The 26,288-nt window shown below is 40.7% G+C and overlaps 1 protein-coding gene across 5 annotated transcripts in view; it reads right to left on the bottom strand.

The window, feature by feature from the left end:
• Nucleotides 1-26,288, bottom strand: part of tns2a (tensin 2a) — a 66,416-nt gene that overhangs the window by 13,111 nt on the left and 27,017 nt on the right. For 4 of the 5 annotated variants that reach the window (XM_040013883.1, XM_040013884.1, XM_040013886.1 and 1 more), the window contains exons 4-11: nucleotides 10,974-11,012; nucleotides 10,525-10,566; nucleotides 9,039-9,088; nucleotides 6,145-6,328; nucleotides 5,796-5,846; nucleotides 5,587-5,709; nucleotides 3,715-3,779; nucleotides 2,250-2,333 (exon numbers count right to left, since the gene is read on the bottom strand). In XM_040013883.1, the coding sequence (XP_039869817.1) occupies nucleotides 2,250-2,333; nucleotides 3,715-3,779; nucleotides 5,587-5,709; nucleotides 5,796-5,846; nucleotides 6,145-6,328; nucleotides 9,039-9,088; nucleotides 10,525-10,566; nucleotides 10,974-11,012 (638 nt within the window). The remainder of the gene's footprint in view (nucleotides 1-2,249; nucleotides 2,334-3,714; nucleotides 3,780-5,586; nucleotides 5,710-5,795; nucleotides 5,847-6,144; nucleotides 6,329-9,038; nucleotides 9,089-10,524; nucleotides 10,567-10,973; nucleotides 11,013-26,288) is intronic. The other variant, XM_040013885.1, reaches the window with a different exon arrangement.

The following is a 26,288-nucleotide window of genomic DNA, read 5'->3' as shown; positions in this document are numbered from 1 at the left end:
CAGCCCCCAACAGCGGAGAGCCAGGTAAGAAAGCAGCAAGAAATATCTAACGCCGGCTGTGTGGACTCCACGTTTCCATTTCCCATCTGTCTTCTTGTCTCCAACACAGCTGGAAGTGATTCGATATTCCTGAATCAGTTGTCATTTCCTTGAGCTCTGTGTTGGCCTTTAATCGTCGTAAGACGTGAGTTTCTTTTAAAAGTATCTATGTGTGAAGCTGCACACTCAGCAGGCAAAGAGCTCAACTCAGCAGTTCTCCAAAAGAAGCGGGCAACCAGGTGACAAATATGAAAGGAAACTAATTCAATAAGAATTTTGCAGACAAAATAAAATTATTATGGTACAGTGCTGACCTCAAATTGAATCTGTTTATATAATTGAAGGTAAAAATGACTGGGAGTGATGCATTTTTCATTTTCTGAAGTAAGACAGCACAACATCAGAAAACCACCTTAAATCCAGTTACAGCATGTATATGGACAGTTTGTTGATTAGAAGCTCTGAATGGTTTAGGACCAAAATACATCAGTGACCTCCTGACCCAGTATGAACCTTCCAGATCCTTCAGGTCATCTGGATCCGGTGTTTTATCAGTTCCCAGAGTCAGAACCAGACACGGAGAAGCTGCATTCAGCTTTTATGCTCCTTATATCTGGAACAAACTCCCAGAAAGCCTCAGATCAGCTGAAACACTCAGTTTATTTAAATCCAGGTTGAAGACTCACCTATTCTCAGCTGCATTTGAATAAAGCACCAAATCCACACTTTTAAGCTTAAATTTCAAAACTTACACTAACTACTGATCTTATCTATTTCTGATTTTATCTGTTTTGATTTTATATACTGTTTGTTTGATTTATATCTGTTTTGATTTTATATACTGTTTTGTTTGTTTGTTTGTTTGTTAAGTGGGTTTAGAGCTCTGGGTAGCTCCCCAGCTGGGTCTAGACTGGGTCTAGAGAGTATTTTAAATTCAGGGAATTTAAAATAGAAAGTAGCTCGTCCACAGAAGGACTGGTATCTCCCCTTACGATAAGGGTTCAGATCGCGCGAACAGGTGTGAAATGTGTGTGTTTAGTTAGTTTGTTTGTTTGCTTGTTTTAATCAATTTTAAATCATGCTTTTTTATTTGTTTTTGTTTCTAATGTCTCTGTAAAGCACTTTGAATCACCTTGTTGTTGAATTGTGCTATACAAATAAATTTGCCTTGCCTTGCCTAGAAGTATGAAATGTTCCCTCTGTTTAAAGCGGATTGCACCCTACACAACTTCTGGCTCTAGTTTCTTTTTGTAAGCATACAGAAATACATGTTATATACACATAAAGATAAGTCAGAAAATGCTAAACTCTTTCCTGAAGTATTAACATTTTATTAAAGGGGACATATATGTAGAGTTTTGGTAGATTAGCTCTAAATGATTCACACTTCTATGTCTTATGCTGGTTGGACCTTCCTGAAACCCATGGATTCTCCCTCTCAGTGAAATATCCCCTTTTAGCTCCTGTATTTTTAAAAAACACCCGCCTTCAAATTCCACTTTCTTCTAAACGTAAGCTTCCTGAAGAGCTGCACCTGGTGCTTGGTAGTCGGGTGCTCTGTGCATGCTGCAGATAACCGTGTAAAAGTGTCAGCTCATCGCATCAGTAGAAGCCAGTATTCAGGGCAATCTGAACCCTGAGATCTTTGCTCACAGGGATTCATTTTATACAGGATTATTTGAGTATTTGGGGATGGAATTATTATTAACATCCAATACTGTAAAATTAGATATTTGGCAGAAAATAAGGAAAAACAAATGAGGTCCCCTTTAAAGTGTCTGGGGTAAGCGTACTTACTATTCTGTCAAAGGGAAAGGATTATATTCCATCTAAGGAGCCAAATTCACTTTTTTATTCAATTTACAAGCTCAATCTTTCTTTCATTTCACCTTTTAAAATCATTTTCATACTAGGAAAAGCATGATTATTACTAACAAGATTGACAATAGCTGTGTTGTTCTATTTAAATGCCCAAAACTCTGACAGGGAGCCAGAAGCTGAGGCAGCTAAATGATATGGAGCTCTGATTCATTATATTATTTGTTGAGCTATAAATCCAATCCAGAATCCTAAAATATATTTCTTTCCCCTAGAGGATGGAAGGATGATGCATTTAATAACTTTAGTATGACGTGGGAAACCCACACTCACCACTTCTCCCCACCCCCACACCCTCTCATTTTCCACTCAGATCATCCCGTGGCCTCTACCTGTTTTGGGACGGCTGGAGAGACGAGGACACCTTATCTTCACAGAACTTCCTCATGGCAAGAGTACTGAGAGCCTGGTCCGCCCTGTAGATGAATGCACAAATACAAACACACACACACACACACACACACTTTTAGCCAACAATTTCCATCATGGGACTTGCACCAGACTCTCTAGATGCCAGAAAGTACATGGAGAGGATACAGCTGGCATTGGCCACAGGATAAACCAGTTTCCACTGTTCCTGTGCAAAATCCGGAGGGCTTCATTTATCAAATGACTTATCATCCAAGTCTGAATGGAAATCTTTGTCCTGCACGTACATGAACCTGTACACATCAGCCTCACTGCTGGAATATGTTTAAAAGCATTTTAGGTTATGCATGTTTGAGTAGCTGAATTTAAGCCGAACATGTTTTTGCTCGTTGCTTCAAACTTCAAGTGCTGACGCATCGATGCTCCGATAATATTGCTTGTTGGGTACAAGCCTCCACTGCATGCGCTGCAGTCTATTATACCTGAGCCCAAACAGAGAACAATACGGCAAAGTATTGCGATATTTTATGTTGCGATTTTATATCGATAGAGATACCAAATATTGACATTTAATTGAATACATTAAAATATTCTTAGTATAATATGAATCAGAGGGCACCAAAACCCTCAGATAATGTTAGTCGAGCAAACGTGGACTGACTGCAGTTGCTCAGAGACATTACGAGCACAACTCGAGGGGACTCGACTTTAACCGGCTGTCAGCTGGTTGTATTCTGTTATATTCTTAGAAAATGTGAAGGATGAAGAGCACAAATGTGATAATTACATGTGACTTTCTGTCCATGTAAACAACATGATATATGTGATTTTTAACCATTTATCACAGTTAATTGCTGTATCATCACAAACAGACTGCATGTAATAGCCAGCTTGTTCCCATTCAATTGCAGACTGATAACAGACCAGTAGCAGACAGACTCCGACTTATGGCAAGATTTATGGCATGTTTTAGGTTTTATAATTTACAGTTGAATAAAGGTTATAAATAGCAATACTGCAAAACTTGCAATAATGTTAAACATTGCAATAATATCAAATCATGAGGGACGTGTGGTGGTAATCTGTCACAATCACAATACTGGATCACCCCAGTCTGGGCCACAACATCCTAAAGGTAAAACTAAACAACCAAAACAAAGCAAGTGTTTCATGCAGCGGAGCATATCAGTCATTGCAGCCCCTGCACATGATCTCTTTCCCCCCAAATGGAAGCCAGGACAGCACTCTTGATTGGAACATCTGGGAGCACAACACTGACCACTTTTAGACTGTTTTAACTGTGTTTGTTTGCTTTTGGGAACTGAACGTAAACAGGTTATTGCCCCAGACAGTCTTTAACACATTAAATGTGCAGATACTCTGATTGATTGCTCTGATTGTCTCTGACATTAACAAACACATACTCACCCTGCAGAGATCTTGCTGTAGTGCATGTAGGCTGCGATAATGACGCCAGTTTTACCTTTGTTACCCTGTAAGAGGGAGAAGAGAGGACAAAGAAATGATGACGATGTGCTGAGCTCACCCTCAGGTGCTATGGACAGCTGATTTTCACGCTCTATAAGACCAGATGGTTTTAACAGATTTTTCATAGAAAAAAAAAAGGAGCAAAGCAGAAGAGCAGGACACATGGGAGTGTCATGGCGAGATGTGAAAAAGGCTGCTTGACTTCAAATTAAAAAGCTCCCTGTGGTGTTTTTTTCACACTGGTTGCTCTTTACTTCCTGACACATTCCAAAGACATTCCAGCTCCGAATTCCTGAAGTGACCCTTCCAGATCCCAGTAGGGAGGCTGCACCTCCACACGCTGAGCACAAATTAAAGCTTGTTTTGCACAGCAGATCTCTCAGCGGAGGACGTTTCATTGACAACAACTTGTTTATTCACGTCCCTGGCGTGATCTGCAGCTGGCAAAGGATTGCTTGTAGCTGGAATGTTCTGGAAAGTTGGCAGACCACAGAAGTAGTCTGGTTTTAGGATTTCAATTCTCCTGACCAAAACCAATAAATAAAACATCTAGACGAGGTCTGGGAGCTCAGACACCACCAGCATTAGCTGGTGACTGTTCAGTAATGGTCCAAGCGTTCAAATCACCACCTCTCTTCTGATTGGACGATGGAAAAGAGTCTCTAAACGATGTGCAAAGGCGTGGAAGTTAAATGTCAGGATGACAGAGTTTGATCTTAATTGCATGGTTAATTTTTTTACCATGGGTGGAAGGAGCTTATTGAATTATATGGTGCACTCTGCAATTTTGGTTCTAGTCAAGTTGTGTGAACAGCAGTATCTAATAAAGTGTTCTTTACGGAGCAATTATGTCTGATTAAACATCTCCAGAACAAGCAAGCAAGAGAAATACTAAACTGTAACGTCACATGCCCAAAGGTCAGCTAGCCATTTGTTTCTATAATGTTGCTGCACACAGTTTCACAGGCTTGTTTCAGGCATCTGGTAGTGTTGGGATCCGATACTGCTAAGTATAATTTGGATATGCTTCACTTCACTATTTCATCTTTATACTACTTCACACTTCTAGAATGGTACGCTACAGTAGAAAACGTTTTCCTTTTATTCATTAAATTAATTTGCTGAATCCTAATACTAGCTGCTGGTTGAGATTTTAGAATTCACAAATGCTGCTGATTTATAAATGTGATGCACATGGATGGTAAGACCCAAGGTTTCTCCTGGAACATAACCCAAAGCATCACACTGCCTCCACCAGTTTGCTTTCTTCCCATAATGCATCCTGGTGCCTTGTGATCACCAGGTAAGTGACACACCTGAGCATCCACGCTGATGTCAAAGAAATGTGATTCATCAGACCAGCCCACCTACTTCCATTGCTCCAATGGAAGAAGGTGGGCTGGTCTGATGAATGGGCTGGACTTCTACTCCACATGCTGTAATGATACATAAGTTCTGATGCTCACGTGTCCATTGTTGTGCTTTCTGAGGTGGACCGGGGTCAGCACACAGACCCTGTCTGGTCTGCAGCTATGCAGCCCCATACACAACAAACAGTGATGCCCTGTCTATTCTGACACGTGTCTAACAGGATCAGCAGTAAATCTTTTGACAATTTGAGCAACCGTAGCGGATCTGTTGGGTCAGATCACATGAGCCAGCCTTCACTCCCAGCATGCATCAGTGAGCCCTGATATTTTGCAAGCTTGTTTGGAAACATCAGTCATTACAGACACATCGCATGTGCCTGTTTTAAAGCCTGGGAAATGATGTGATGTCCGTCTGAGAAACCTCAGAGGGCTAAAGTCTCACCTTGCAGTGTAAGACCACCACGTGCTGGGGGTCAGAGTTCAACCAGTTCTCCATGGCCTTGCATATGGCACAGATCTTATCCAGCGGTGGGGCGTGGAGGTCGGGCCAGCCAAAGTCGTGGACCTGATGGTGGGTGGAGACGGGAGAAGCAGATTAAATGAACGTTTCTGAAGTGAATTCTTAACATGAAGAATTACAGGAAGTCCTACCTTTGGGTTCAGTCGGGTGATATCGTGGCGCCTTTCAGAAAGATTCAGGAGCTGAAAACAGAAAGGTTTGTTTTTTTTATATCATCACTACACTGCATCACAGTAACAAGCTGTCATCACTATTATTTTATTATGGGCGTGACAGAAAAAAAACAAACAGACTGCTTATTTGTGGGTTTCTATTTTGTCGCTTCCTGTGGCTATATGCCAAAGTGTATTGTGCAACAATGCTTCAAATGCTTCAAATGTATTTAGCTGAATGCTCCCAGGAGTAAACAATGTCTTGCAAAGGCTTCTGTACTTACGGTATAACTCAGCTGATGAGTGTATTGCATTTCTCTTCACTCACCAGAAACTTTTCCTGGTGTTTGGACTTGAGCATGGCAGCCACCTCCTTCAGGTTCAGCCGGTATCTCTGCTCTTCCAGCTTCGGAGGGAAGAAGACGGAGATGATCCTCTCGGTGATGTAGGTCAGGTCAAAGTCGTAGTTTCGTTCCATCACTCGCTCCATCACACGGTCCACGCTGAAACTCCTGGAGGAACCGAAAAGAGACAGCAGGGGTCAGTGGGTTGTTTGTGGTAGCTTAGCACAGACCCTGAGACGCACTCTGAAGAAGCTCCTAACTGGATGAATGGAGAGAAACCATCACGTAAGAGAGAAACTGGGTAGTGCTTCACAAGCAGGTCACGCAATAAAAACATTTGTCTAAGGAACAGGTATAAGATGGTGCAAGTTTCAGAGCAAGCGGAGCGTTGTGCCAGTGTAGAGACATTATTGTGTGGATGCTTTAAGCATCCACACTATTGAGTTCCTTCTTGGTGTTTCCGTACACTTTTCGCCGTGGATCTACTTCCACAATTTTCAGCTGATTTTCACCGTTCAAATTTTAAACTATTCTGCTATTTCTGCTAATGACGGCTATGTCTTTTGGTATTTTTCGCTATTATACTTTTTAAAATATTAAGCTTTTTTCCTTTAATTTGAAATGAATGGGAAACTTCTGCAATTCTGCTAAAAATTTCTTGTTTTTGAAACTTAACTACTTCCTCATATTTTCACGTAGAACAACCATTCAAACTTTAAAATGTTCTCAAATTATTGGGCTATTCAGGTATAAATCAGCTTTTTCAAATCTTTTACTGTTTTACTTTTATGCCTCCTAAAGTTTTGAGTTGCAAAATTGTGATTTTTCACAAAATACATGCGTTGTTATGGTTGCTATGCACTTGGCTTCCAGTGTGCCACTGAAGGTTTCGCAGTCTTCTCTTCATGTCCGAACAACTTCTTGCTACTTGCTCAAATTTCACTCAACTTCCACATATTATACATCAAAACGTAGGTATTTTTGCTGGCTTTCTGAAAATGTCACTATCATTGTTGTGGAATTTATAGAATTTTGGCAAATCTCCTCAGACCAACAGAAAGTTGGAAAACTCTCCATAGAAAGTCAATGGAGAGTTTGTTCAAAATCACCGCTTGATTTCTGTAATGAGAGGCATTTTCGAATCGTCATATCTCCTTAACGAAGCAAAGTTAAGACATGAGGCTTGTCCCAGTATATCTTCAGACACTCCTGACGCTCACAATTCAAGAATTTCTTTCTCACCTATTACCGTTCTGAAATGAGTTAGACTTGTTTGAGGGTAGGAAATCCGTCCTTCGCTCAGATTTCTTCAGATTTCAAACTCTGGAAATGAACCACTTTTTCTCTCGTCATATCTTTTTAATGGATTTCCACAGAGACCTGAAAATTTCCATGATTGTTCACCAAAGCCTGCTGTCTCTTACAGTGAAAGAATGATATTGATATTCCAAATAGATTTAGAGTTAGAAAGCGTTGTTTGAGGGCAAGTCAAGGCAGTTTTTGCTTTGCTCTACTCAGTTATGGTGCATTAGAAGTCAAATATCTTTAATAATTCATATTTTAATGATAAATTGTCAACACTTTAAGATTCCCCCATCTCTTCTGAACAAAACGGTGTAAGAATGACCGTTCTAGCCCCTACGGTTAGGAAATTATGGTCATTTGTTTGAGGGGAGTTGTCATTATGAGAAATAGACTGCAAAAATCCTGTGTCTCTCTGTGCTGCGTGCACCTGTTTTGGCGGGAAAAAGTGCACAGCCTCTCTGATTGGTGGATTCAAATTCAGCAGCTTGCTTCTCTCTCCCTGTGTGTGTGTGTGTGTGTGTGCATGAGAGAGAGAGAGAGAGAGAGAGAGACCCTCTTTAGGGCACCATCTCATTGTTGGAAAAAAATATAATATATTCAGACTGGTTGACTGGCATAGACCCTCCGTGTGTCTCTCTCTCTGTGCATTTGTGTATACATATTTGATTTTGTGTGTATCTGTTGGCTGTTCCTTCTTGTTTTTTAAATTTATTTTTATTACTTTATTTTTTTTTCACAGGTGAACAACAATTAGTTTTGAGGGAACTTAACCATGTTCCGTTTTTTTTTTTCAGCTTGTCATCTTACTTTTATAGTATTTTCACTTAAGTTATTACTATTCTGCTCAATCATAGTATTTGTTCTAAATCATTGTTATTATGCTATATTGTAGTATTTCTGCTAAATCATACTATTTCTACTATATTATATTTTTCTTTCTAAATACAGCATTTCTGCTATATAATTGTATTTCTGCTATGTTATAATATTTGTGCTAAACCAGAGTATTTGTGCTAAAACATAGTATTTCTGCCAAATGATAGTATTTCTGTCAAATTATAGTATTTGTGCTAAAACATAGTATTGATTTAAAATTACAATATTCATAGTTCATCACAGTGTCTCTGGTAAATCACAGAATTTCTGCTCTGTTGTGCTATTTTTCTAAATCATAGTGTTTCTGTAATGCTTAAGTATTTTTGGCTAAATATATTCTTTCTGTTATCTTATACTATTTCTCCTAAATTCTTGTATTTTTGAGAAGTTATCATGTTTCTGGTAAGTTACAACAAAGTTCTGCTATGCTATTGTATTTCTGCCAAGTATTATGTTTCCTCTAAGATATTGCAGTTCTGCTAAGTTATTCCATTTTAGCAAAGTTCCTTTGCTTCTGCAAAGTTTTTACAATTTCTGCAACTTTTCAGCTTTTTCAGCTAGTTTTTGCAGACAGCTTCAGCTTTAAAGCATCCACACAGCATTTTCGCAGGAAATGCAAATTTTTCTAGTTTGCATTTGTATTTAATGATTTCTGTAGAAACTTCCCCAACATGGAAAATGAATGAAATGGTGTTACCTTGGCAGGGTGTTTCTCTGTTTGGTGTAGGTTAAAGATTTGGTCGATCCCTGTAGAAAAAACAAATATGCAATAAGACACAGTCAAAGCTCATCTATACCTCATTACCACTTTAACAATGATGTACTTTGGGCCCTTTTTGATAATGATAAAAAATGAGCAAGTTACTTATCTGTCCACATTGGATATGGACTACCCTCAAGTCCCTGAAGTTTGCCTTTCAGGCCTCCTTTGAAAGCTTGTTCATCTCTTCTCTCACAGTAAACTGGACACTCTCTAGTCAATCTTGTACACAGTAAGTTAAGTAAATTATAATAAATTAAGATGTCAAATCATGTCATCGCATTGACCTGTGCATTGTTTTAATGTTCCACTGGAGATATAGTTTACACTGAGATAAAACGGCAGAGAGCAAAGGTATGGCATTAAAGTTGTGGAACCACGATCCTCCTTCAAGATTTCAGCCTAAAGGCAGGGCGATCGTGGCTCAAGAGTTAGGAGTTCGCCTTGTAATCGGAAGGTTGCCGGTTCGAGCCCCGGCTTGGACAGTCTCGGTCGTTGTGTCCTTGGGCAAGACACTTCACCCGTTGCCTACTGGTGGTGGTCAGAGGGCCCGGTGGCGCCAGTGTCCGGCAGCCTCGCCTCTGTCAGTGCGCCCCAGGGTGGCTGTGGCTACAATGTAGCTTGCCATCACCAGTGTGTGAATGTGTGTGTGAATGGGTGGATGACTGGATATGTAAAGTGCTTTGGGGTCCTTAGGGACTAGTAAAGCGCTATATAAATACAGGCCATTTAAAGCGAACATCTCCAGAACATAGACTGTACATAAAAGACGGTCACAACCACAGTGATTTCAGCCATTGGTTAGTGAGAGGTTTTGTTGCTGTGAACCTTTTGTTCTATTGTTGACCAATAATGTTACAAAATAAACATAACATAATAAACATAATGTTTTATACATTACATATAATATGTTGCCACGGGTTTCTCTAGAACCAGACTTCTTCTTGAGACCAAAGCCCCTTGATCGCTCTTTAGGTTTAAGGCACTTACCATGTTTTATTTACATCTATGGGATGAATTTAAAAAAATCTAATCTGCAGATTATTATTAACCCTTTCTTGTTCTGAGGCACTTTGATCCTTTGTTTGCACATTTACAAAGCTAAAATATGTCACGATAAAGAAGTAGGTTAAATCTGCCCAACACACTAGTTCTTTAAGGGATAAATCACTTTGAGCTCAATTACATACTTCATGGCCTTTAGTAAAGTATCTGCCATCGCTCTCTCTTCGGTTTGTTTAGTATGTGATAAATCAAAATGAGTGAAGCCACAAACTTTTTATTCCTTGACAGGTTTGGACATTGCCCAGACAGACAGCTTGATACTGGCGGCGTGTAGGAAAAAGGGGGAAGATACAGAGCGAAAAAGCATGAGGGTTATGACGAGGACGAGGAGAGAGCATGGAGGTCAAAGTATGCTCACCAGGTGTTGGATGTGTCGAGAAGGAGCCGTCCCTCTACGCTGCTGGATGTGAGGAAGGAGCGGTGATAGGATGAAGGTGAAGTGAACGAAAGCGAGAAGAAGAGGGGCAAAGGGAGGAGGTTGAAAGGAGGTGAGAGTGGGGAGAAAGGGGAGAGAAGAGGAGGCAATACAGAGGAAGGAAAGGAGAGTTAATTAAACAAACAGACTCCCTAATAGGTAAACATTACTACTTCCTACATCAACTCTTTTTTTTTTTCCTCTTGTGGACTGAAATCCCACAGAGCTCGAGGAATGAGCACTAACTGGGCTGAGGGCTCGGCTTCCCAAAAGGAATTCAGCAAGAGGAAACCATACAGTGGTTTTGGGGAGCCATGCCTCCTAACTATGGACAGACAGGGTGGGAAAAGTTTCTTTTGAGGAAAAGAAATGAGGAAATGGAGGGGACTTACCAGATCATTGGAGGGAGCTGGGGTGCATGCAGAGGTCACCTAGAACACACAAATGCAGACACATCTGAATACATGAATGACACACATGCCCACACACACACACACACACGCACACACACACAAAGAGGATAAAAAAGCAACAAAACCAAACATCCTTTTCGCTTGAGGACAGAGTGATGAGGTCGGACGTGGGAAGCAATTGCTTCCTATAACAAGATGATAGGGAGGAAAATCCACAAATAAAACTGAGAAGCCGTTAAGTAGAAGCTGGAAGGTTTACGATGATACAGTCCACTCATACACAGCATCTGTATTTAATATGAAGATTAAGCTGCGACATGATTAGTCCCATGACTGCAAGGCTATGTTGCCCATCAAGCTCTACACTTACATTTCCATTTTGGTTTTTGCAAATTACAAACAAAGACATAATGAAGGTTTGTGAAAAGTATTAAAATTGTACTCGAGAAGATGTAACGTGCATCACACTCAAGATCCACACAATTAAAATCCTATTTAACATTCTCACAGTCAGTTATATACCGATCAAACACAACATTATGGCCGCTGACGGACGACATGACTAACACTGATTATCTCTTCATCATGGCACCTGTTAGTGGGTGGGATATAACAGGGAGCAAGTAAGCACTTTGTCCTCAATGTTGATGTCTTAGAAGCAGGAAAAACAGACAAATGTAAGGATCTGAGCAGTGGTCACTGACTGCAGTGTTTAGTGTCTATCACAAGTGGTCCAACGAAGGAGCATTGGTAAACCAATAACAGGGTGATGGGTGGTCAAGGCTCACTGATGCATATGGGGAGTGAAGGTTTGTGCACGTGGTCCAATTTGAGCTACTGTAGCTCAAATTGCTGAAAGAAATAACAAATAAAAATGCTGGTTCTGATAAAAAGGCATCAGATTATACAGTGTATCACAGTTTGTTGCGTATGTGGCTGCATAGCTGTAGACCAGTCCATGCTACAACCTGTCCACCACTAAAGGCACCATCAATGGGCACCTGGGCATTCGAACTAATGCAAAGGAAGAAGGTTGCCTGTGTGATGATCTGGTCTGCCACAAAGCAGAAATAGCTTGAGGAGCACACCAATGAGTCTGAGGTGTTGAGTCCATGCCTCGATTGGTTTAGGGCTGTTTTGGCAGCATAAAGGGGACAAACACAACATTAGGCCATGTTATGTTTGATTGGTATATGGTGTCTTCTTGCCAAGATCTCACTCAACAAGGCCTTTAGAAAAAAAAAGGGAAAAAGGTTGTACATGGTTTTGGGATTGTTTTGCTGACTCACAGACTGGGCAGCAGGTATATATCCAAAGGTTTGGCACAACTTCACCTACTTCCAAGGGACATGGAGAAAGATAAAGAGCTGGTGGAAAGAACAGTTTGTGTTAAAAATAAAAAAGTAGACTCCAGAAAAAAATCAAATAAACCAATCACCCATTAACGCATAAATAGGCTGAACAATCAGCATTCAAGGGGATGATGCTTGCTGGCTGGTTAAACCAAAGGGTCTGGACTGACTCATTACAGATTTAAAGATGTTTAAAGAATCCTCACGAAACGGCAACTTATGAAAAAAGGTAAAACATTAGGGTTCGGGTTGTTAGAGCTTCACATGATTGCCCAACAACAACTGTGATATAACCTACATAGCCTACAAGGTAATTTTGAATTTGGGTCTTGCATAAATTACCAATACACTTAAAATCATCTAAAGACCCTATAAGTGGCAAGATTATTTATGTAAAAAGCTTTATTAATAAAATATATATATATTGTGTCCTCTCAAAGGCTACGTTCACACTGCAGGTCTTAATGCTCAATTCCGATTTTTTGATCAAATCTGATTTTTTTGTCTGCTCGTTCACACTACAAATAAAATGCGACAGCAAACGCGCTCTAGTGTGAACGCTCAAAGCGGCCCGCATGCGCAAAAGAAGTTTAGACCCAGAGCACACAATATTGTTTGACTGATGGCCCTTAATATAAAGACTTCGGACTTTATGTTTCCCAGTTTTTGCTTTAAGTTATTTTGTTATTTACATAACAATGTAAATAACCTAATAATGATCCTTATTGCTGTTTTAGAGGAGCGCTGCTTCAAAGGATAGTTGCAGATTCCTGTCAGAATCTGCAGATTATACAGTATAAATAAAATGTTCACGTTTCTCCAACATTATCTTCCCAACAGTTTCACTAACATCTACGCTGGATGCCCAGGAAGCATTCGCGATGTCTTATCGGGCGCTTCTCCGGCGCTGATAATTGCCGTCTGTCTTGTGTCAGTGACGTAAAAGACGGATTTAATGCGACATGACCGTTCAAACAGCAGTCGCTTTCTAAAATATCGGATATGTATCGGATTCAGTACCACATACGAAAGTGACCCAGATCGGATTTGAAAATATCGGATTTGTGCCGTTCATACTGTCATACCATGATCGGATATGGGTCGCATAGGGTAAAAAAAAAATCGGATTTGATGCGCTTTCGCCTGCAGTGTGAACGTAGCCATAAAAGGAAATAAACAATACAGAAGTTCTATTTAAAGGAATGATTTAACCAGGCCTGTTGCAAGACATTTTAATGAAAAACACTGTAGCTCATCTTTATTCTTTATAGGTATTAAAGCTGTTAAGCCCAGTCAAAGAGATATCAGTTTTATCAGGAACAAGAGAGAGCTATTGTGGATATTCCATTTAAAGAGTTTATTTCTAACAGGTATGAATGAGGATCTATTTATTAATAAGTTTCTATAATTTACTCATTTTTGTTTTTATGTCTCTAAACATGTTTTTGACATTGATTTTATATATTTATAGTTTGTTAATTGTGAGGTGAGTTGGACTGGATGGACTGGTTCTTATATAGCACTTTTCTACTCTTCTGAGCACTCAAAGCGCTTTACACAACTTGTGCATTCACCCATTCACACAAGCACTTTTTCTTTGTGCTTTCTAACTAGCATTCACACTCCGATGGATGCATCGGAGAGCAATTTGTATCTTGCCCAAGGATATTTGGCATACAGACTAGGTGAAGCCAGGAATCGAACCACCAACCTTCCGATCAGTAGATGACCTGCTAAGGTGATCAAATTCTTGCTTTTCACTAATTTAGTAACATTTTTTATGACTGGATGTTAACTAGTGAGCAAGCAGTTTAGTACATTATTTAATGGCTATAACTAAACAAACAAACAAACAGAAAAGCTAGACTGAAAAACTAAAGCATGCTAAAGAGGTACGAGCGAGAGCCTGCTGACAGACTACATCATATTTTGGTATAGGGATAAATCTACCAACAGAGCCTTCCTGCTATTATAAGAACATCTCCCTCCAAGGTCCCTGTGTGAGTCCACTTTATTATCAAGGATCATCCAGCACATAATCTCTTCTCCTTATTACCACCAGGCAGGCTGGAACAGCAACGGTTGTTATTGCCGAGCCATCACGCTCCTCAGCCGACGTTGTGGTCAATTACTTATGAGAAATAAAACTGAAACTCAGCTGTGCCTCAGAAAGGTTTCATTATGATGAGAAGGGGTCTCTGACCATCGTGATGAGGCAAAACTGTTTTGCAATCTTAGAGAAGAAATAATGTCAACAGGACTTTGGATCCTTAATCAACAACAAACCAACTCGGTATTCTTGTGAAAGAACATGTAACTGCCCAAAAGTCCCACATTTTAATCAGGTGTTTAAATGTATTAACCACGACTGGGAGAACTGCCCGTCCTATTTTAAGATCACTGATATCACGCAGGATGCAAAGACAAAACCAATGCACATGATAAACACAGCACAAGATCGAGATGTCCTTGAGTTCCGAGTAATTACAAGAACAACTCGTTTTTGAGAGTGTGTTTACAAAATGTGAAGCATGTGCAAACGCGAAGCCAGATATCCTGGCTACACAGCTGGAGGAGCACTGAGACAGAAACGCACACACACTTGGAATGACACATCCGATTCCCATGTCTGTTATGGGCCTACAGGTCAATGAACTGTGACCAAAGGAAGCAGGGGCTGAACAGCAGCCCTAATGAAGGGGGCTGAGGGCCACAGTCAAGCTTACGTAACGTACGACAACACGTGTGCACGCACACACATACGCAAAAGGCAATGTTCCACCGAAAGAGCCCTTTTTGGACTGTTTATTTGGACACAGGAAAAGGGCAAGGGCTTGTGTATATCTCATTGTGCACAAAGGGGAAGTTACACAGGCCCTGAACCCAGGGGGCGTGTCACCACAGTGACTATGTGCTGCGGAGTTTGTGTTAGGCGTTCTTTCTTTAGAATAAAGTGCAGTCTCTTAGTGTTGCCTGTGTGTGACACAGACATCAGCAGGAAGGCAGAGGAGCAGACAATGAGCTAAATTGAGGGACAACGTTGTTTGATAAGTTGCAGGAAACTGGTTCAGGTTTAACATCGGCTATCAAATGACTGACTGGACAATGTTCCTGTATGACTCACTCTAAGAATTAATGTTTCTTTTCCATGTCCACAGGGGACTGAATCTCAGATCTTTTCCTGTGTACTTTTTTAAAGCTGAGTCTGAACCCACTGCATCAAAAGGCAGAGTTTGGGCTGGGCCAGGATCTAATTTCTCTTAATTCCCTCTGGCTGGTGAAGGTCAGTTTCATTTTAAAAGAGTCTTTTTTCCCGTTTTTTTCTCCCCCAACTAGAGCAAGTGAAGCAGCACATTTTCTACTGTGTGGTCCATTCTGCTATTCTTAAATAACACAAAACAGTCTTCTTACAGCCCCAGTCAAATATATCTTTGGCTCTCACATGGAAGAGAAATGATTCTTTTAATATGTTATCAAATTCTCTTTTCGGGACATATTCTAAAGCGTTTCAGATAGACACTGCCTGCATTAATTTCTACACCCCTTCCTTTGGGTGTGGGTTTGAACTCAGGGTCAACGTTCAGGGCTCACAATTTAGGCTACTATGAAAAAAAAAAAAAAGCGCCATATCTGAAAATCTTAAAAATCTAGTTCATACGTCGGCCATTTTTTTTTTAGATACAGGGCTGAACAAGAAGATCTGAGATCTGTCCTCTCACACAACTCTTCCATAAATTTCTTCCTGTTGATGGATATGGATGTTAGTATTTGTTTTTAGATGAATGGATGTAAACAGTAAAAATAATTGTTAATATATTCTATCCATTCCTCCTCTTTTGCTTCTTGTGAGGGAGCTGGAGCCTATCTCAGCAGCCAGGTACACCTTGGGCAGTCTATTGCAGGGCTAACACAACCATTCACACCTATGGGCAATTTCGAATCACCAGTTAACCTAACCCCACTAACTGCATGTCTTTGGACTGTGGGAGGAAGCCAGAGCACCTGAGAGAACCCCTACAGACACGGAGAGAAGATCCAAACTCCACACAGACAGATTCTGGTTGAATGGTGATTCAAACCCAGGACCTGTGAGGCAACAGTGCCAATCACTGCACCACCGTGCCCTATTACAAATTACTTTATTTTTTTGAATAAGTGACTCACACTCTTTATGTGATGAGTCATCTTAAGCATGAGGCCTGACCAAACTGTACTGTCCACACATTTGCTCAGTTTTTTGTACATTTCAGACACTGTCCATAATTCAGTCTCATAATGCAGAAGTTGACAGTCGGTAGGCGGGAACAAGATGGTATTACTGTTACCATAGCAAGTGTCCGTAAGCTGTTTAGGTCTGACGCTGGAAATTTGGGGGAATTCTGCAGAAATTATGATCTATAACATGAAAGACCATGAAAGGATCTTTAATATGGTCAAGCCAGTATTATACAGTACAAATGTTGTGCATCTATTCACGTTATGTAATAAAATGCAGTACAGTAGTTCCATCTCTTCTCATTAGATCATCATTCAAATATCAAATTATACTTTAATCGCTTGAACGTGACGTCCAACGAATGATGCCACAGGTTTAAAGAAAGATATAAAATTGTTGCTGTTACTGGAACAAAAAAATGAATAAAAATAAAATAAATTTAGTAGTTCAACAAGAAAATCAAAGCCTTATGGGATCATCCAATGCTTCCCGTTTGCAGTCCTGGAAGTGATCCACACTGTTTCAGATTTCCATTTGTTATGACTACAGTTGCTCGATTTTCACCCCGCACCCTTTAGTGCTTTTGTTTCTCAAAGCAGGCTGTACCTCGTTTTGGCGCTTGCGCACTGGTTATCGACTTTTCAAAACCATTTTCTCAGTTTTTAGCCCTCTGCATCCCTCTCTCCCCCAGTGCCCAGTGAAGGGGCCTGCTGAGGGTGGCCGCTAAGCCAGAACAAACACACCACACCGCACCAGATTCCATCTCCCCAGGCCAACACTTACGCACAAACTTCCTGCTAACAGACCTCCACCCATCACTTCATTTCTCTTTTCATCCTTCTTGCATCGCTTTTCTCCTACCTTGTTACCTTCTTATCCGCTCATTTATCTCCTCTTCCTTCTTTTCCTTTCTCAGCTTGCTCCCTTTATTTTCCACGCTTATTCACTTCCCTCTTTACGGTTTTGTTTTTCTTCTGCTTCCCTTTTCTTTTGGTCCATATCTGTTTTCCTCTCCAGCTTTTTAACTTCTTCCTTTCTCTTTCCTCTGTTTTTCTCAGTTCTACTCGATCAACTTTCTCCTAATCGCAGACTTTCTTCCCTTGGATATCCTCTCACAATCCTGGTGTTTCCTTCCTTTTCTTCTCTAATCGGTTTCTGACAAAACCATTCCTGTTTGTCTTCCTCTCACATCTCCAACTTCCGTGCCTCCCCCTACTTTTATTGGAATCTTTTTATTCCCTGCACCCTGCACCCTGCTTCTGAACTTCTGACTTTCTTACATCTTTACAGTCCTTGTCTTTGTGTGTTTGAAGCAAAGGAAAGTCATAACGAGTGACAAATGTTATTAAAATGACAAAAATCAATATGCCTACTCTGTCTTACTAATATACTTGCTCTCTGTACTCTATCATGTACACACACTCAGTGAAACGCTGCCTGTTGTTTTGCCCCTGCTGCCTCTTTTCAAATGTGTCCTGCTGATGATGTCCAGAAACCTCTGACCTCCATAACCCTCTCCACCATCTCCTTCTGCTAGCTCTCCATCTTCTTCTTGCCTGTAGTGGCCCTGGCTCCTAAACCTCCCAACTTGCCCTTTGATCCATCAAAGCCAGAAAAAACATAGTAAATGAATAAAGCACAGGTCTCTCCTGTCAATGCATTGCTTAAGAGCCGTGGGCTGTGACAGGAGTAACTACAGAGTGAACTATTAGCCTTGGTATGTCATTACCGTAAGAAATAGCATCAGACACAGTCTGTGCGTGAAAAGCTACGAGCGAAAGTACTTTTTTGTCGCTTGTAATATTTCCTTGCATATAAATAACCAGCATTGCCTTTAAGAAGCACACACAAGCAACAAGGCCATACAGCAGCACTCACTGCTCATTCTGATACATCAAATGAAGCAACGTAAGTTTTACTTTCAATATTTTTCATCTGATTGACATTTAGCTGAGTACTTGGTGACTGTTTTTCTCTAACCAATCCAAACCCAGAACATCGGGGTTTTAGTATTCTCCCAGCAAATGATGCTATCAGTCTGAGGCATTGATAATCATTGATTTCTAAGGCTGCTAGCTGGGAACATTTGGGCTTTCTTTCCTTGGGGTATCCTCATGAGTGCTTCTGTGACTACACGTAGCCCTTCCAGCTCACAGCAGATCTGACAGGAGGAGCACTGTTGCTGCCAACTGCAGGGGGAGTTGGAGTATGTCCCACTACAAAATAAGATGGGGAGGCAGCTCAGTTACTTTAATGACCACTACAACAACACCCTTGCCATCAAGCCTAATGGCAGCAAAGAAGATCTTAAAATACCATGGTGTTCCCTCAGTCAGTGTTGAACGGGAAAACATCAAATCAATGGATTAATGCAAGTGAGATCAGTGTGCAGATGAGGAAATTGGACAAAGTTCCCCAAGCATATAAACCCACAGTGACACTAAACCATGACTCAAGGGAAGCAATGGAGACCTCAAATGATCGCAGATGTTAAGGTGTGGAAGCCATACCAATTACATTCTTTGTTTGTAGGGTTTTTGCAACAGACACCCAACAATAGATGTGTCTGTTGTCCTTATGACAAACCAACAAAAACTACGTCTATGAGCAAAGCAAACTGTACCAACCAATCCAGACCCCAATCAAGCCACGTCCAGCTACATATGAACGCTGCTCTCATGCACCATTTCCTTTGATGTTAAGCCTTAGGCCTAACAGGCTCCTCATTCCTTCAGCTCCCTTAGGAGAGCCAATCAGAGGACACTGATGAAAGCAGCAAAGATTCAGCTGTCGAACAAAATGCTGGCTGTGACCTTGTGTGCTTTAGTGATCACCATCATCACCTACATCAGTGAGCAAGCCTGAGAAGAATGCAGGGGGCCTTATAAAGTGATGTATTACACTCATATGATCGCAGAGGGAAAACTTTTTCAAGCTGTAAGAGAAATGCTGATGAAACATTGAAGCACTTACAGAAACGAGGAAGCAGGACGGATACAGCAGCAAGCTTGAACTGTCTGTGCTCATTTGCTCAATCTGACATTTTGTAATAATAATTTATTTTGATTTTTTTTAAACAAAGGCTCCCTTTAATGCACTTAAGGGGGTAATTACTTCCTTCACCGATATACAAATACGGATATATAAAGTTCACCAAATTAAAGCACATCATTGCACACCAGTTGTTTTTACTATAGCTCAACAAAAAGGTCAGTTTTTCAGGGCTTATTCTGTTATTGTGCGCAAATAGAAATAATTTACGCTTTCTAAAGAAACTAATCTGTTTAAAGATGCTATGTTGAAAATCCCTTGCTCTTTTAAAGGAGCGCTTAGTAGTGGTAGAATAGTTATGTTAAGCTATATAGTTTATGCTTTGCATATTTCCACAACCATATCCTTAATCACATACTGTGTATGCTACTGTTGTATATAGTGTATTATCTTACTTATTTTTTATTTGTTTGTATTTTATTTGTATTTTCATTCTGCTATCTGTACCTGAGCTGAGGTAACGCAAACATTTCCCCGTCGTGGGATCAAAAAAGTCTTATCTTATCTCGGAAGTTTTTCCAATTTCATAGGGGGGTAATAACTTTGTCCTCATCTGTAACTAACGTAAAACTGACACATAAGACTGGGTTTTGTTTTAAGACAGTTTTGGCAGTCAGAAACACAGATGGTCACTCTTTAGCACAAACCTGCCTGACTTATGCTATGGCACTTTTGATAGTTACCTGGCTTAGCTGTATAACTGCCCTTTAAATGCAACCCACATGTCCAATGCCTCTTAATCATCACAAGATGGTCTTCATGAGAAAACCAGAAACCCGACCTAACTCATGAGGGCTTCAAGACCAAAGCTAAGCAAAAACAACACCTATAGGTGAAAGACTTACATCCAGCAGATTTAGGAGTGCAATATTGTGCTCGTCTTTATACGAGGCCATCTAACAAAGCATTTGTGTTTTCCTTCCCCCCTCCTCACTCTTTGTCTCTTGTTCCCACACTTTATTTTGACCCCAAAAGGAAAGAAAGAGGTCTCTGTCTATCACGGTTACATTTTCGGTCCAAGCAGCTGAGAGGGCGGCCGAAGATCTCATAAGTCACATGGGTCCCTGTGGTGGAGCTTTTATGACCAAGTGGGGTGCAAATCCCTGTTATGGATTTTGAGGTTCTGACTACACAGACTAAAGTTAAGCAGATGGAAAACACAAACAGGAAAGCTGCTTGTACAGAGGGTTGCTAGGTACATGCTCAAGGTTAAAGCGCGCACACACACACACACACGTGTGCACACACACACACACACACACGCGTGTGCACACACACAGCATTCTCATCCACCCATCTTTAACGTCCACCCAACCCAAACAAGCGCGGAGAGCTTGAAGCTGGATAAAAATAAACATGGGTAAATAAACAACACAGGAAGGCCGGGGTCATGATGTGATTGGGAGAGATCAACAATGGAAAAACCTCTTGTGAGCCAACCGATGTGGGGCATCATTACAGATCTTCATTCCACGTCTACGCTCTGCGGCTGGGCGCTGTCTCTCATTCATCTTGTCGATAAGCAGGCACTTGCACAATTCCCAAAAGCACAGTGTCTCCTCCTCTTTCTATATTTGCAGTCTTCGCATTGTTTACCATATGCACAAAAATGCATTTGCATTCTTCAGATGGGCAATGTCAACCACCGTTTTAGGACCCATCTCCTCCTGCACTACACCACAATTCACAAAATAGACGCCACTGTGGTCACAGTCTTCCATCTCTTCCTTTGACTTTTGTTTTTTTTTAGGTTTTTTTCAGTTATTTCTTTGAGGTCTGGGGAGGTGAACTGACTGAGTACAACAGCCATAAGAGGCAAGACAGGAAAACCCAATTAAACACAGGCACACATATGACAGACCCCGCCGGAAAGTATTCAACTTGCTATAAAGATAGTTTTTGTCTCTAAGAACGATTTACTCTTTTATACCAAATGTACAAAAGTCCATTTTTCTTTCCTAATTTAGTTTTAAGTGTTGATATTATTCAGACATGTTAAAATATAATGTGGACAAATGTTTCTTTTTACACAAACAGTAGTAGAAACATGAAAAACGCATGCAGCCATTATACGACTAACCTTTTGTCAGCCAAGTGAGTTGTCCTATAGCAGCCACCGTAGCTAGGATTATGCACTTTGATTGGGAGGGGTAAGAAAACAGAACTCACCTGATTCAATCTGCAATCTAATGACATCTAACGGTGAAATTTTTATTGTAACTTTCAAATTAACAGGCGTGCAGATACAGGCAGTCGACGCCAACAGTGTGCTCAGCCTCATCTGTGCTCAGGGCTGGACTGGGATGGCTCCTTTAACCATGAGCAACTGCTAGTAGCTAAAATGTAGTTTTTAAATTGTCACATACTATAGATGTTTTTTCCGCAAACATGAAATTGCCAGGGCCGATATTTTTTGTGCCAGCCCAGCCCTGCCTGTGCTAATTCATGGACCCATTTCTTTATAAGTGAAAAAATACAAGCACACACACACACACACACACACACACACACACACACACACACACACACACACACACACACACACACACACACACACATTTTGGGATTTTTAAATAATTAGAAACATTGTGTATTAGACAGGCATATTTAAACAGATTTCAGATTTTATAATCAAAACAGATGTGAGCTGATGATGGTGGTAGAAATTAAAAATATATATATATTTTTCATCTTCCTAATAATTGAAAATGATTGAAATGGTTGAAAAATGGCAAAGTTAAGGCTGTAAACTGTGAAGTCGAGAATTCACAGTCATGGTCTATCTTATGTACAGTTAATAACTATTCTCTATAATAGTCTTGGGTCTTGCCCTCACTATAAGAAGGCTCCTTGAATGATGTATGAAATCCAGATACAAATGAAGTGAAGTGAAATATGCAAAAGTTCTGAGAACAAACCCATCGGCCAATTAGAACAGCTTATGTCCTAGCTAAAACACACACGCACACACATGTACGCATACACACACACAGAGTGGACTGGCTTAGTCCCAACTTGGCTAAGTAAGCTGTCATGCTTATGGTTTTAACTCTCATCAACAATGCTCACTCGCTCCTTCTCTCGCTTAGTCTGTACTGGACACACACACACACACACGAACTGAAAACATGCCAACTTATCTCAGCAATTACCAGAGCTGTCTGTGATAAAGTTCGTTGAGTCAGAAGAGACGGTCATGGTCCCAGTAATGTTAAAATGATGCAGTTGGATCCTGTTATCCTAAATGACTCATGCTGACTACACGAGTATTTAGTGAAATACTGGAACTGCAGGGGGGGAACCAGAGGCCCGGGCTAGACGCCACAAGAATGACTTGCTGCTGATGTCACTGAGGCCCCCCAAAAACAACCTACTGAAACAATTAAAAGGTTTCTTACAGTAAACTGCTGCGATGGATATTTCTTATTTAAGCCTCCCTGTTACAGGAGACTGCTTAAAAGCATGCTGCAGCTGGCATGCTCTAATAGCAACGAGTGACATATTCCTATAGTGACGGGAAGTCTGTAGAGTAACAGGGATGTCGGGGTCAGCTGCATGTTGGTAAAACAGGGAATCTGGTCGACTTTTTGTTTCTGACATTGCTCTAAAATTTCATCCACTCATCGCTTCTGTTAGCCTGCAACTGCTTGATGTTTTTGAGAGTGTCACGTTAGTTAATGCAAAGTTAAAAAAGGAAAGAAAGTGGCAACACAGTCTTTTGAATCCTTCAGGAAATTTGTCACAGTAGAGGAAGTGCGCAGAAGACACTTCAAATGGTTCTTTTCCTGAAAGTACTTCTATGTTTTGAATTTCCTTATTAGAAAAAAAGAGCCCCGAGGAGCACAACAGCAACCACAACTGTCTTGATGAAAGGCTCAGAGAAACATCAGGCGGGTTATGTTGCTCTTCTCCCCCATCCTTGCGTCCTCCCCCACTTCCACTCTATCTGTACTTGATTGTACATCCTCTTCTTGTAAAGAGAACAGCAGGCAATGCAAACGGCACACAGCTTAGCCTCATGTAAAATATATTTTGACATGTTCAGTGGATGAGAGCTGTGACAAGGACGAGAGACAATAAGCAATCCCAATATGTGGGGGGCGGGGCCAGAGAGTGTAATTACTGTGATATGCAGCGCCACTTTACCAGCATAAGCGTACACCATCTGCAGGACGACTTACCCCTAAAACAATGAAATTCCATTCTGAAATGTTTTCCTTTACTCACTGAACTGCAGTCGCAGACAGTCAGTGGTGAAATAATACTTAAAACAGGGAAAGTAAATGACGCTTATCTTGTTCTGCTGAGAAATCTTGCTTCATGTGGATGAAGCAGTACAACAATACACGCATGAAACTGTGAAATGTGCAATTTAATTTATATTTAATTTGGAATATTAGGCTGGCAACATGTCCAGAGTGTACCCTGCCTCTTTTCCCATGACAGCAGGGATAAGCTCCAGCACCCCCATAACCATTAACTGGATAAGCTGAAGAAAAAGTATTTATGGATGGATAGATGAATGGATGGTTGGCAACACCAGTTAGGAAAAAATGTTATCAGATTTGACCTCTTATGACCTTATACGAAGGGTTTAAACAAAGTTAAAACTTTTAGATTGCCTTTGGTTTCAGATGTCAATTCAAAGCACAGCTCACCCTTTTGTCTGCTTACAGTAAGAAACCATCAGCAATCTACAGGAGCTCTTTTTAGTCAGCTCTGTTTTGTCTGATACAACACATCTGGCAGTCAGCCACACATCCATTGATCCTGCCTGACTGATCACTGGTGGGCGTGACTCGGTTTGGGAACCAAGTAGTTAGCCACCAGCCCGTAGTTTGACCAGCGGAAATGCCTCTTCTTGCCTAATTAGACCAGACGGGCCGGTCAAATCGTCACGGGCTGCATTTCACTAATTTTAATCCTTCCTACTCCCACTGTTCCTCTCTCGCCCCCCTCTCTCTTCTCTCCCCGCCATCTCCTTCCCCGCCACCCCCTACAAATTCCCTTCGGACTAAATTTTCCACTTGGGATCAAAGATAAGGGAGACTATTCTCTGAGAGAGAACATGGTGAAGTAAAACTGTTTATGGCCTTCTGCTCGTCTCTGTGAGAGTCTGTTCTTTTTAATAGAGACAGAGATGAGGCAGCTGGAGGCTGCTGACCTCATGGGCAAAGAGCAGGGAGCAGAATAACTGAAATTAAAAACATGCAGAGTACAATCACTACCAGTCAATCTTTATGAGATGTAGGTTTATGATTTCTTGTTTTCCCACCGTCACAGAGCTGAATTCTACTCTGACAACATACTGAATGGTGTGGTAAACAGGATGCCTTACAGATGACAGACCTCCAGAAGTGCTTAGGCGTGTGTGTATGCAGGAATATCACACACATACAAACACAGACACACACAAACCGGAGAGGAGAGCTGGGCGATTCAAAGACAATGTAATTGTTAACAAAATCAACGTGAATGGCATGCAAAGCAACTGAAGCCTTGCTCTAACACAGGTAACTACACCTGTTTACCACAAACCAGGTGACACGCATTAGCTTGTTCATTTTTATTCAGTTTGCTGTGTCACTGTCTTTACTTCAAATATCTGAATTCACATTAGGAAAGACCAATGCCACTCCTTCATCCCTCCTCAAGTCTCTGCGTTATACATAAGGTTAGATAACAGCTAATATGGACAGAGAAGCCAGTCCTCCACACCCTCCCTTATCCGACCTCTCCCTTCCTGGGCAGCAGCGATGGATATCACAGTTTAACTCCCAGTCAACAACCACACATCAAACAGTTATAGTAAGACTGTTTAAGAACATCCTGATCTTTGTTTTTTTGTAATTAATCTTAAAAATATAAAATATCTGTGGAATAATCAACTTTTTTCCTAATAAATTGGAAAACACTGGAACATTTCTCACCATTTAAAATATGTACTGCTAAATGAGGAGCATAAGTAGCCAAACTGCTGATTTGTACAAATTGACACAAACATTGTAATTATTTTATTCTCCCAAGTCTTTATTTACATTTTTCCCAAAATAATTGTCGCTCGTCTCCAGAGCAAAGGGTTAGGGTTTAAGTTCAGGTATAGAATTGTGGTTAACAAAATCACATGACAAGATAAACAAGAACACTGATACAGCCTTTTATGGCTATACAAACACATAGCGCTCTAGCTAGCACCTAGCCTAGCTTAAAAACAGATTAAATCTCTGATTATGTCTAAAGGTGAAGTTAACAGTATCTCTTAATTAACCAGTGAACACATTGTACTGTATTTTGTTTGTCTAAAGTCATTAAAAAGTAAAGTTATATTTCAAGTTGTGGTTTTACATCTAAACACAATCATGCTAGCTGTGCTGCTATAATGCTATGTTGCATTACTTTTAAGTTAAAATAAGAAACCAGCTGTGTTACTGAAAACTCATCTAATCCTTGAAGTTTCTCTTTCACAACAACGCATACAGACAGACAGTTCCTACAATGGAAGAAAACAAATACTATTTTCAGTCAGCCACAACATCAAAACCATCTTCCTATATTCTGTAGGTTCTCAGCTCTGACTGTGAAAGCATAGACACAGATAAGGCCTGTTCCTTCACCTCTGACAGTTTGGAGGGGTAGTTCCACTGGTATAGGAGACTACTGTAGTCAGTGATGTGG

Source organism: Simochromis diagramma, unplaced genomic scaffold, assembly GCF_900408965.1.
Source record: "Simochromis diagramma unplaced genomic scaffold, fSimDia1.1 OVJJ01000705.1, whole genome shotgun sequence".
Lineage (NCBI taxonomy): Eukaryota > Metazoa > Chordata > Actinopteri > Cichliformes > Cichlidae > Simochromis > Simochromis diagramma.
Note: the sequence above shows the minus strand (reverse complement) of the source record. Positions and strands in the feature narration are given on the sequence as shown.